The 12,913-nt window shown below is 42.3% G+C and overlaps 1 protein-coding gene across 6 annotated transcripts in view; it reads left to right on the forward strand.

The window, feature by feature from the left end:
- SPATA16 (spermatogenesis associated 16) overlaps positions 1–12,913 on the forward strand; it is a 137,424-nt gene that overhangs the window by 64,232 nt on the left and 60,279 nt on the right. For all 6 annotated transcript variants that reach the window (XM_039486929.1, XM_039486925.1, XM_039486930.1 and 3 more), the window contains exon 5: positions 10,512–10,596. In XM_039486929.1, the coding sequence (XP_039342863.1) occupies positions 10,512–10,596 (85 nt within the window). The remainder of the gene's footprint in view (positions 1–10,511; positions 10,597–12,913) is intronic.

The raw sequence follows: 12,913 nt of genomic DNA on the forward strand, positions 1-12,913 counted from the left end.
TAAAATGTTTTCTTGTTACCTTTAATGTCTGTAACTAGTTTAATCTTGCTTTTTGACTTGGTCTTTCTAATTTGGTCCCTATGTGCTTGTGTTATTTTTTGTATATATTCATCCTTTGTAATTTGACCTAGTTGCCACTTTTTGTATGACTCTTTTTTTGAGTTTCATGTTGTCAAAGATCTCCTGGTTAAGGCAAGGTTGTCTCTTACCATACTTCTTATCCTTCATATGTATTGGGATAGTTTGCTCTTGTGCAACTGCAAACTTTCCTAAACTCTTGTTTTCCCTTAGACTTCCTTCCCGTGGAATCTTGCCTACCAGTTCTCTGAGCTTGTTAAAGTCTGTCTTCTTGAAGTCCATTGTCTTTATTCTGCTGTTTTCCCTCCTACCATTCCCTAGAAGCATGAACTTTATAATTTCATAATCACTTTCACCCAATCTGCCTTCCACTTTCAAATTCTCAACCAGTTCCTCCCTGTTTGTCAGAAATAAATCTAGCACTGCATCTCCCCTAGTTGCTTTCTCCACTTTCTGATGCATTCCAAGAACTTTTGTTGGCTAATTTGTGCCCTGCTGTGTTGTTTTCCCAATGGATGTCTCGGCAGTTGAAATACCCCATCACCACCAAGTTCTATGATTTGGATGGTTTTGTTAGTTGTTCAAAAAAATTATCATCCATCTCTTCTTCCTGGTTAGATGGTCTATAGAAGACACCTACCATGATATCACTCTTGTCTTTTTACCCCTTTTATCCATACCCAGAGACTTCCAACAGGTCTGCCTCCCACTTCTATCTCAACCTCAGTGCAAGTGTATACATCTTTGATATACAAAGCAACACCTCCTCCCTTTTTTCCCTGCCTGTCCTTCCTTAGCAAGCTGTACCTTCTATGCCAATAATCCAGTCCTGTGAATTATCCCACCAATTTTTTTATGCCAGTTGTATAATTGTGTATAATTTTTTTATGCCAGTTGTATAATTGTTGTTGTAATTGTGTTTATGCACCAGTATTTCTAGTCCTTCCTGCTAATTCCTCATACTTCTTGCATTAGTATACAGACATCTAAGATGTCCATTAGATTGCCCCTCTATATTCCCTCTTGTCTCCCCTTTGTCCCTGATATGATTGCCCATGTTCCCTGCAGATTCTGACCTGTTATCTAGCTCTCCATGTTTTGGATTTACCTTTGTGTTTTATCTCTTGCCTCTGTTGAACCTCATTTAAAGCCTACCTCACTGGGTTAGTCCATCTGTATCTGAAGATATTCTGCACCTTCCTTGATAGGTAGACCCCATCTCTGCTCAGCAGTTCTTCTTGGAGCAGCATCCCATGGTGGAGGAAGCTAAAGCCCTTCTGGTGACATCATCCGCATAGCCATGCATTCACCTCCAAGATGTGTCTGTCTCTGCTTGGGCCTACCCTTGACCAGAAGGACACCACCTGAGCCCTCCACTCTTTCATCTTCACTCCCAGGGCACTGTAATCACTTCTGATCTGCTTGCAGTATCATTAGTCCCCACATGGGTGAGCAGCATAGAGGGTCAGATGATCCTTGGCAATCTTTCTGTAATTTCTCATATATGGGCCTCTAGCAGGCAGCACACCTCCTGGGATGCCAGGTCAGTCCAGCAGATGGATGCCTCCTTCTCCCTAAGAAGGGAGTCACCAACCACCACCACCCAATTTCCTCTTGGGAGCGGTGGCCGCGATCCTTCCAGCCTTGGGGGTCAGGAGCAGTGAAAGCTTCCTAAAAGTGGGGGCCACTTCCCCTGAGGCCACTTCCTGCTCCCCGCATGCCACTCCTTCCCCCCGAACTCCTGCTCTCGCACCACCTCTTCTCCCTGAGCTCCCACCCTCACCCCACCCCTTTTCTCTGAGGCCCTGCCCCCCTGCTGCCCCTTGCCCCAAGTCCCCCACCCCTAGCTCTCTCTTCTATACCCCCTCCTCCCTGTTGCTTACCCTTACAGCCAGGAAAAAGTGGTGGAGCCATGGCCCCCTGGTTCCCCCTGTTCCAGCACAACTGTTGGGGGTACATGCCGTCTCCTTCTCCTTCTCCACCTTTGGGGGAGATTCCTTATCCTATTTCTCATGCTATTGTACTAGTAATAATAGATGCTCAGGGCCAGTGGAGATCACTGAGCACACTTCAGGTGGGGAGCAAAACTTACTTTCTGCCACTTACCTGCCTTTTCCACCTTCTCCCAATCCTGGCAGTTCAGGCCAGTTCAACACTTGGCACAATTTAGAACAGCCTGAGGGCTGCTCTAACTTGTACAGAGTTGCGATGGCCCCCTGTGGGCTTTTGTATCAGCAAGGCCACGCTCCCTACTGCTCCTGGCATTTTTCTACATTCGAGGGCCGTAGAGGATGGAACAGAGGTGTCTACATCTCAAGAGAAGAATCCCCCCACGCCTGGGAAATCCTCATCTGATCTTTAAGGCATCCTTAAGTCTTCTCTTAGTTGCCAAAGTGGCACCAAGAGGACCTTAGCAGGTCTGAGGATCTGACTGTGAGTCTTACTATTGCCAGAATTTACAAAGGGAAATGTACATAATGATTTTCCAATAATAATGGTAGATGTTTTTGTCCTTTTTAGAAATTTAACACTTTGGTGCATTCCATAAAATAGTGCATGTTTATCATAATTACCACTTCCAGTTCTCATCACAGACCCCTCATGCTGTTGTGCCTGGTCTGGCCATATGCTTTCTGTTAGAATCAGCTGTACTCATGTATCTGAAACATTCTTTGAATCTTTTAATATGTATCCTTTAAGATTAAGATAGACTTCAGGGTCTGTTGTGGTGTCTTCAGTTCTATGTAAATATCTTATTGTTTTACACCACCAAGTGGCCAGATTGAGCAGATATAGCAAGAATTTTTTAATCTAGATTTACTACCTTAACACATGCTGGGTTTGGGTTTGTTGTGGTAGCCCTTAAAGGGTACAGGTGTTTAACTAGTGACTGCTTTCCACACTTCATTCGGTGGGGAGGGATAGTTCAGTGGGTTGAGCATTGGCCTGCTCTATCCAGGATTGTGAGCTCAATCCTTGAGGGGGCCATTTAGGGATTATTTTGCATGGGGCAAAAATCTGTCTGGGGATTTATCCTGCTTTGAGCAGGCGGTTGGACTAGATGACCTCCTGAGGTCCCTTCCAGCCCTTCTATTTTATGATATAACAAAAGACCTCTCATTCTGGAAGAGCCACTTAAATGTCAAGCCAATTCTTTAACAATTGCTTCTGCAACCTTCCACTCTTGGGTGCATGTGCCATTAGCACCATAGCCATCCTGAAAGCAGTGACCATTGGGGCTGTGTATGCCCCCTTGTGGCAGTGCTCAGAGTGCAAGTTCATGAGAAGCTGCAACCTCAGTAGCTCTCATGTCCTTTACTGTTCATGTGAGGGGCTTCAGAAGCAGCAACTCCTCCCCCTATTCTCTGTCTGGCTTTAGGTGAGTTGTCAGGGGTTTGTGGAGTTGGTTGTAGATTTTGGTAAGTTCAGTCCAAGCTTGACACTGGTACAGACTTCAGACTGGATGGCAAAGGGTAGCACTACATCAGAGCAGATCACCGCAAGGGTAGGAAAAAGCTATGTGCCACCATGTCACTGCACACTGCCTCCTATTCGTTTCTTTCTTCATGGGTAGCTGAAGGAAGAAGTTGCTACTCATTTCTCACTAGGGCAATGGTTCTCAAACTTTTGTACTGGTGACCCCTTTCACATAGCAATCCTCTGTGTGTGACCCCCCCCCCACCTTATAAATTAAAAACATTTTTTTATATTTAACACCATTATAAATGATGGAGGAAAAGCGGGGTTTGGGGTGGAGGCTGACAGCTCACGACCCCCCATGTAATAACCTTGTGACCCCCTGAGGGGTCCTGACCCCCAGTTTGAAAACCCCTACATTAAGGGCAACAAAAGAAATTCTGAAGAGACAGTGAGGGAAAAGACTAATTTCTAATGGGTAAAGAAGGGTAGTCTTTGTGGCGCATTGCTAAAAATAGAGGGTAAGAATGGAAACTGCCCGGCAACATTTTAGTGGTCATTGCTGGTCCTGCTATTAAACTTAGTACCTTCCATCTGAGTTCTCAAACATTTTGGCTATTAATGAATTAAGCCCCCAATACCACTATAATGCAAGAAGTGTTATTTAATTTACAGATGAAGAAGCAAAGGCAGAAACTAAGGCCAATGTTTTCAAACGCAGCCACTAACTTTGGGTTTTTCAGGTTTGGGAATGATATTTCAGAGGTGCTGAGCCCCAGGTACTGCCTCTGACTTCAGCTGGAGTTGTTGGTGTGCAGTTCCTCTGAAATTCAGGCCATATTTTAGGTGTCTCAAGCTGGACATTGTGCTTTTGAAATTTGGGTCTGACGTATTCAGTATCATCCAAGGAAACGATGACAGAGCTGGGACTGGAACCCAGGTCCTAATTCCCAGTCCCATTGCTTTAACCAGAAGACCTAAAAAAAGAAACTGTGAAGAGAAGAGGTTGCTTTCCATGTAGGACTATTCATTGGAAAAGCCTGATTATTTGAACTGACTTTTTAATAAACTGCCGGCAACTACTTGTCTCTTTCAGTCCAGATTATCCATGCACATTTGCTGCCACCTGAGCAATATGAGTAGTTAGGAGTGTATTGATAGCCTTAGAAATTACACGTTTGTACAGGTCTGTATTTTATACCGTGATGCCATGTCACTGGAGGTGTCAGAAACAGGGAGATGATGCCATGAATTGGAGTCATATTACATAGCAGTGTCTTGAAAACACTGTTTATCTGACCATGTAGGGACAGAGGACAAGTACATTCCTTGTGCTCAGGGGAGTGCAGGGACAGGCTAGGCACCTAATTCCCATTGAAATCCAGGGGAGTTAGGCACTTAACTCACTTAGACACTTTTGAAAATCTATCAGCATCTATCAGCCTCTTTAGTCATCTAAATGTACGTGTACTTGAAAATGTAGCCCTTGGAAGCCTAAGACCCACTGGCTTTAAATAACAGCTTGGCTTCTAAGAACCAAGGTTTTTTTTTGAAAATGTTACTTCAGATCCTCTGCTGGTGACCCATATTCACTTCCTTCTCTCTTATCAGCTCTTTCATTAGAGCTGTAACTTTATTTCTGCAGGTTTCAGAGTAGCAGCCGTGTTAGTCTGTATCCGCAAAAAAACAGGAGTACTTGTGGCACCTTAAAGACTAACAAATTTATTTAAGCATGAGCTTTCGTGAGCTACAGCTCACTTCTTCGGATGCATAGAATGGAACACACAGACAGGGGATATTTATACATACAGAGAACATGAAAAGGTGGAAGTATGCATACCAACAGGCAGAGTCTAATCAATTGAGATGAGCTATCGTTAGCAGGAGGAAAAAAACTTTTTGAAGTGATAATTAAGATGGCCCATAGAAGGTGTGAGGAGAACTTAACATAGGGAAATAGAGTCAATTGGTGTAATGACCCAACCATTCCCAGTCTTTGTTTAGGCCACAGTTAATAGTATCTAGTTTGCATATTAATTCAAGTTCAGCAGTTTCTCTTTGGAGTCTGTTTTTGAAGTTTTTTTGTTGCAAAATTGCCACCTTCAAGTCTGTCACTGAGTGGTTAGAGAGGTTGAAGTGTTCTCCCACTGGTTTTTGAATGTTATGATTCCTGATGTCAGATTTGTGTCCATTTATTCTTTTGCGTAGAGACTGTCCGGTTTGGCCAATGTACATGGAGGAAAAAGTTTTTTTCCTCCTGCTAACGATAGCTCATCTCAATTGATTAGACTCTGCCTGTTGGTATGCATACTTCCACCTTTTCATGTTCTCTGTATGTATAAATATCCCCTGTCTGTGTGTTCCATTCTATGCATCCGAAGAAGTGAGCTGTAGCTCACGAAAGCTCATGCTGAAATAAATTTGTTAGTCTTTAAGGTGCCACAAGTACTCCTGTTTTTTTTATTTCTGCAGATGACTCATGATTCCATACCCTTTGCTCTGATTTCTGTCATCATTGCTTTATGTTCGAAAGGATTTCAGCAGAGGGGATAATGCTGTCTTCAAATCTAAGGCAAATTAAGGCAATTTGGGTCCTGGGAAGCTTTCTGGTGGCCTTCTTCTTCCTTTTATAATAAACAAACAAATTGCTGATAATTCTTTACAGAGTTATGAAGGGCTTCCCTTCTGAAAATCTCAGAGAGCATTGCAAACATTAATGAATTAATACAACACCTTTGGGAAGAAGGTATCCTCATTTTGGAAACAGCGATACTAAAACAACGAGGAGTCTGGTGGCACCTTAAAGACTAACAGATTTATCTGGGCATAATTTTCACTCCATGCATCTGAAGAAGTGGGTTTTTACCCACAAAAGCTTATGCACAAATAAATCTGTTAGTCTTTAAGGTGCCACCGGACTCCTCGTTATTTTTATGGATACAGACTAACACAGCTACCCCCTGATACTTGACAGAGATATTAAAGTGATTTTCACAAAGTCATAAAGGAATTTATTGATGACCTGGGGAACAGAACCCAGATTTCCTAACTGTGAGGCTTTTGGTTTAACCACAAGATTGTCGTACGTCTCATTTATGATTTCTGAAGACCTTCTCCAGGGAACAGTTAAAGCATTTAGATGAAATAGTGGCTCTTATGAGTAATCCCATGTGCCAGCTTGATCTTCTAATTTTCCATAGTCGGTTCTTGTAGAGTGTGTGTCTACTATCACCTCTTCTTCTAGTGCTTCCAATATTCCTACCTTTGCAAAATCTACAATGTGCATTAGGCCATTAAAAAATAACCCAAGTCATTAACATTTAGAAATTAGCTACAGTACAAGCAGAGTATCTTTTATATATGTATATTGAATGGGATGGTCAAAATGGCAGGTTGATATAATGCTAAATATGGATTAATACCAGAGACTGTAAAGACTCTAAAGGAGCCATCCATTGTGAGTTAGCCAATTTTACACTTAAAATTAGAGAGAGACTAAAATTTACACAACTCTACATTATACTGAAATATGTATTCTTATTAAGGGTTTATGATGACAATACATATCACGAGAGTGAAGCTCAATGGCTTTATAAATGTCACCTGAACTCCCGTGATAAACAGAGCACTATAACACGCACACCAGATCATGGGGTATCGTTTATTTCCCATTTCCATCTGTGTTTTGGGAAGAGCAGAAAGTACAGGTCCCTTGAAATAGAGGTCCCTTGTGTATAGTAATTGACATTCATTTAAAACAGAGTGAGACACAAACTTCTGTATTAGCAGCAAAGAGTCCTGTGGCACCTTATAGACTAACAGACGTATTGGAGCATGAGCTTTCGTGGGTGATGCATCCGACGAAGTGGGTATTCTCCCACAAAAGCTCATGCTCCAATACGTCTGTTAGTCTATAAGGAGCCACAGGACTCTTTGCTGCTCTAACAGATCCAGAATAACACGGCTACCCCCTCTGATACTTGACAATCTTCTGTATTGCTATTGTAATTTGTATTACAGTGACACCAGAACTGAGTTTGGGCTCCTGTAAAAACACAGAGTAAGAGAAAGTCCCTTCTGCAAAGAGCTTCCATGCTAGAGTTAGGGTAGGTAACAGGTAGGAGAAAGGAAGGATTATTATCCCCATTTTGCTGGTGGGGAACTGAGGCAGAGAGAGACTAAGGGCCAGATTTGTAAAGGTATGTTGGTGCTGAAAGGTGTAGATATGTTCCTAGTGGGATTTATGAAAGTGCCTAAGAAGGGGCAGAAATTTAGCAAAAACTGGAGCACATGCTGTAAACTAAACATGGAGGCATGAAATGTGTACATGGTTAGAATCCTGTTCATAGACATGAGAACAAAATAATGGGGAAGAATAATAGGGAAATGGCATCATTTGAAATACAATGGTGCCTCAAGGCCCCACCATTGGGCTGAGCACGGTACAAAGATGTAGTAAGAAATGGTCCTTGCTGTCTTACAAACTAAATATGCAAGACAGTCAAGTATTATTGTTCCTACTTTACAGACAGGAAGCTGGGTCACAGAGGGATGAGGTGGCTTTAATGTTTGTACTGAATCCACATCTGAGTCCCAGTCCAGTGCGTGAACTACAAAACTACCCCTGAAAACTGTTTGAAGCTGAGGAGGAACAGGCGGTCCATGTCATAGAAATGACAGGTGGATTTAGGGCTACATTTTCAACAGAATGGAGTCACCTGGATGATAGGCTCAGCAAGTGTTGCCTGGAGTGAGAATGGGGAAACAAACTGCTGGCATATACCAACCAACCCACCTGGTCATATTTGGCCCATGGCAGAGCGGCTTGACATCCCCACAGTGACACAGTCATACTGCAGTGGACAGAATGAGGCCGTGATGAGCATGACATTTTGGACTAAGGATTTGCAAAATTTAATCTTTAAAATTGCAGCAGTTGTTGAGTAATAGGTCCGGATGCAATCCCAGCCAGCAAATGTCTGCTTATTTCGGCATTCTCCTAACATAAAGCCAGCTGAATGGATTATAGATCCTATCCATGCACCTTCCCATCTCAGCAAAGCTTAGCAAATGGACACGTCAAACCTGGATAGATAACATTTCTTGGTCTTGGAAAGAATCCATAGCTGCAGATAGCCGGCACAGTTATTAAATAAATCTCTCCTCATCACACATGTGCCTGGTGAGCTGGAACTTGAACTAAAGACTTTCAGCTTTTCTGGCCTTCTTCAGGCCTCGCCACTTGACTTGAAGAAGAACTGCTTTAGTTCATAATGTCTTTCTTTTGGGCTAGACGCTAGAGGGCAGCATCACTCACATACACACATGGTACATTGTAATACTAACTATTGCCTTTACCAGAGCAGGTAGAAATATTACAGACCACCCTGCATATAAATTGTGAACAACAATACAGAATCGTTCTACAAAAGTAGGCAAAATCCTTCCAGACGTCTTGCAGGGTTCATATGTAGCTTCTCCCTTCCTCCTCAGTTACATGCTGGGGGTGAAATCCTGGCCCCGTTAAAGTTAATGAGAGTTTTGCCATTAACTTCACAGTGGCCGTGATTTCACCCTTTGTGTCCACTGTATCAGGGTACAAGAGTACTAACTGTGCTCAGTTAGATGCTGTTCTTTTCAACAGGATGGAGTCACATGGATGATAGGCTCAGCGAGTGTTGCCTGGAGTGAAGATGGGGAAACAAACTCCTGGCATATGCCAACCAACCCATCTGGTCATATTTGTCCCATGTGCTCAGCTAGATGCTGTTCTTTGTCCTACTGAAGTCAATGGTACTTGTGCCAGTGACTTGAATGAGGGCTAGTTAGAGAGCCTTAGAATTAAATCCAGCCCTCAGATGCAAATCCATGGCTTCCACTGAAGTCATCTCTCCCACTGAAGTCAATGGAAGCGGCATGCATACAACTAGAGCAGATTTTGTTCCTAGGTCTATAATACAGTGTCACAATATGCAGCCTTCTAATACTAGGCGTGCTTTGAAATGTTTAGTATTAAATCCTTGTAATTTTTGGTCAGATCTTGTTAAGTACATAATACTATGGTGGAAAACAATCTGAAAGGGTATTACAACAGGATTGGGATTACTCATTGCGATACAGTTAACTGGGGGGAGATTTCAAATTCAATTTACAGTAATGTCAAAGTACAATTAATATATAGGCAGTGATAAGGGAAGCATGCAGATGTACACATTGATAGCACTACATCAACAAATAAACTTTTGGTGCTAGTAATTAGGTACACAAGATTATTATATGTTTAATTGACTAAAGTGACAATTTGGAATTACATCTAGTCACATCTAATTGGATTTGGAATCTCCGGAGGATAGGAAATGGAGAGCAGTTTGGAGAAGCAGCCATAAAAGCAAACTGATTTTCTAAAGTCAATGAAAGCAATGCATTAATATCTGCTTTACAATAGTTTGTAATATCCCCTCAGTCTAATAAGAGTAATGCAATGGTTATAACAAACAGTCTGGATACTAAAGTGTATTCAATTAGATACAAAGATTGCTGATTGGTTTGGTTTTTTTATAGCATAATTCAATCAAAGGTGAACTATGTTTGACTTTGTGGTAGACTGAGATATTCTCAGACTCGCAGTACATCTCAGTGCTGTTCTGGAAGAAATTTAGACTATATTTAATATATTTTAGTCCATAAATGCTTTAAAGCATAATAAGCAGCAGCCAGAATAAAATATTTCTGAGCAGCCATTAAATATCTGAGCACAATATAAATAGAAAAACCATAAAAGGAAAAAATGTAAGGTTGTTTTCTCGCATATAGTTTAGCTACCTAATAAAAATGCTTGCTGTATTCCCAAAATGTGTTTTACTGTTGAGCGATGACTGATAGTTATGTATAACTGTGTGCCCTTTTTATATAAACTTCATATTATATTCATTTTATATTATCTGCTTTAAAAACTTGGTGCTTTTATCTCCCTCCCCTCCCCAACAGTCACGTCTTTATTCTGCTCTTGTCATTAGGAGTGCCATGACTGCTGACTACATGTACTGGCTGTCAGGAGGCAGTGAACAGCATATAAGCAAGCTCATCAAACTGTATTGGCAGGTAAAAATTGATGGTCTAACTAGAAAGGAGGAGCCCATCTCACTATTAGGACCAAAATGAAGGATTAGTGCTTAAAAGACTGCCGACAAAGATAGCTCTGGGGCATATCAATCAGCAGGACACTGTATAGCGCTAACGTATTTATAATTAAGTAGATTTTCTGGGACTAATTTTAAGGGCAGAATTCAAGGTTGTTGTTAACCCTTGGCTCATACTTCAATTTTATGGAGTGCTATAAAATTTAATTCCAGATACTGAGCCTTTTTTAAAAAAAATTGGCTGAGATTGTTTTTCTGATAACTTTTCATACTCTTTGAAATGGAAGGAAAAAAGACCTAACCAGTGGTCTCAGGGAAACAGAGTACAATAAGAAAGACAACTAGTAAGACCTCAATTCTGCAAAGATTAATCACTGCATGTAGTCCTATCAGCTTCGATGAGCCTCATCACTCGAGCAATGATTACTCACTTGAGTAAGGTTTTGTAGGCTCAGGGCCCTGATCTAACAAAGCACTCAAGCACGTGTTTAACTTTAAGCACATGTGTAGCCCCACTAACTGTAATGGGAGTACTGGTATTCTTGGAAGTAATCAAGTAAGTGTTTGCTGGATTGGGACCGAGAGGCTTAGTGCTAGATCACTGGTACTGGTTACATTTCTAGCTTCTGTCTCAAACACACCCACGTTTACACACACACACACACACACATTTATGCTCCGGAAACTCTACTCACTCCAGTAACTGCTTGCGAGTCTCTCCTCCTTCCTGTCTCTTTATTTTTAGGATTGGATTAAGGGGCTAATAGCAGGATCTCCTTATTTTTCTGTTACTTCTTCCCATCCACTCTCCGGGCATTAGTTCCCTACTTCTCTCCTTCCTGTTTGTGCCTTCCCTCCTGATTGCCCAAGCTGGCCCTAAGCACAACCAAAGCACAGTGTAAAGACTGTGTAGCAGCTGGGGTTCCAGCCTTCGGGGGACCCACCTCTCGTGCAACTGCTGCAATTTGAGATGGGGCCTAGTCCACTCTTCTGGCAGTGAGACCCAACAGGAACGAAACAGTTCACCCCCTACCATCAGAGGGTAATTCATGGGCTGTCCCTCCACACGCCGGCCCTTAGAAAGCTCACCTTTGCTTTTGGCCCTATCAGGCATAAAGCTAATCCTTTCCACTGCTTGATCGATATTTGCCCCAGCCGTACCTCCCTATCTGCATGCCCCGTTGTCCATAAGCACGGGCTTCGTGGCCTGGCTCCCAGGATGAGCTAAAAGAGGTTTTATGTCAAGCTACTTTGTCGCTGGTTGAATGGTTAATAAAAATCCATACAATCAACAACGGTTTCATACATTATGCATAAACTTTACCTTATGATAAAATATCGGGGTCTGATTCTGATCCCGCTTACACTGGTGTACACCACATCACAGTTACTCTTTGTTGTATGAAGAGCAAAATTAAAAACACTTCTAATTTACTCCAGTGTAATGAAGATCAGAATCAGGCCCTTTATGTTCCAGTGTCACTCCTGGAGGTCTGCAGGATGAATCTTCCCTTTCCTAAATTGTTAGCTGCATCCTCTGACTTCTTATTTATACACACGAATACATCTCACTCTAGGAGCCACCGTCTCTCAGAACTGTTGAGTGCAAAGCATGTCTAGTTCAGAGTATTACCCATTGGGCTAGCACTTACTGTGCCTGTGAACTTTCAAATGTGAATAGACCAAAGGACCTGTGTGTATTAACCTCTACCTCAGCCCAGGTTCCAGCTCCACTCCCATTCTGTGGGCTTGATTCATGGGCTGGGCACTGGGAAGAGCATTTGCCCCCTAGGTGCTTACTGCATATGCATCAGGAGATCCAGTAAAGTCTCAACTCCCCAAGACCTCACTGGTGGGAACATGCAGTCTTTGCCCTCTCTGTTCCTGTTTCTTTTCTGCCTGTTCTTGGAACTGGAATTTCTTGTCTCCTTTGTTTGCAGAAGATGTGAAATGTCAGTGAAGATCTTTCCATTTGTTTGATCTCTCCAGGTGCTTGATTTTCACTGTGGGGCAGACATTGCTTCACTGGGCAAAGTCACTGGCTTTCAATTTAGTGTCTTTAGCAGGCACTCAGTAACATCTAGGAATGTTCACATACAGGCAGGTAGGGGCCCACTATTGTGCCCATTGAAATCAACAGAAGTATTGGGGCCTGAGAAAGCACTGTATGTTGAAGATGCATGAACAACAACCTTACCTTTTTGAGTTGCTGAATTCTGTGCATTCAGCATTAAGGGTCACTTCAGTGTTAATAGTGCCCATAGCAATGATTATCCAGT

The sequence above is a fragment of the Mauremys reevesii genome, linkage group 9 (assembly GCF_016161935.1).
Source record: "Mauremys reevesii isolate NIE-2019 linkage group 9, ASM1616193v1, whole genome shotgun sequence".
Classification (NCBI taxonomy): domain Eukaryota; kingdom Metazoa; phylum Chordata; order Testudines; family Geoemydidae; genus Mauremys; species Mauremys reevesii.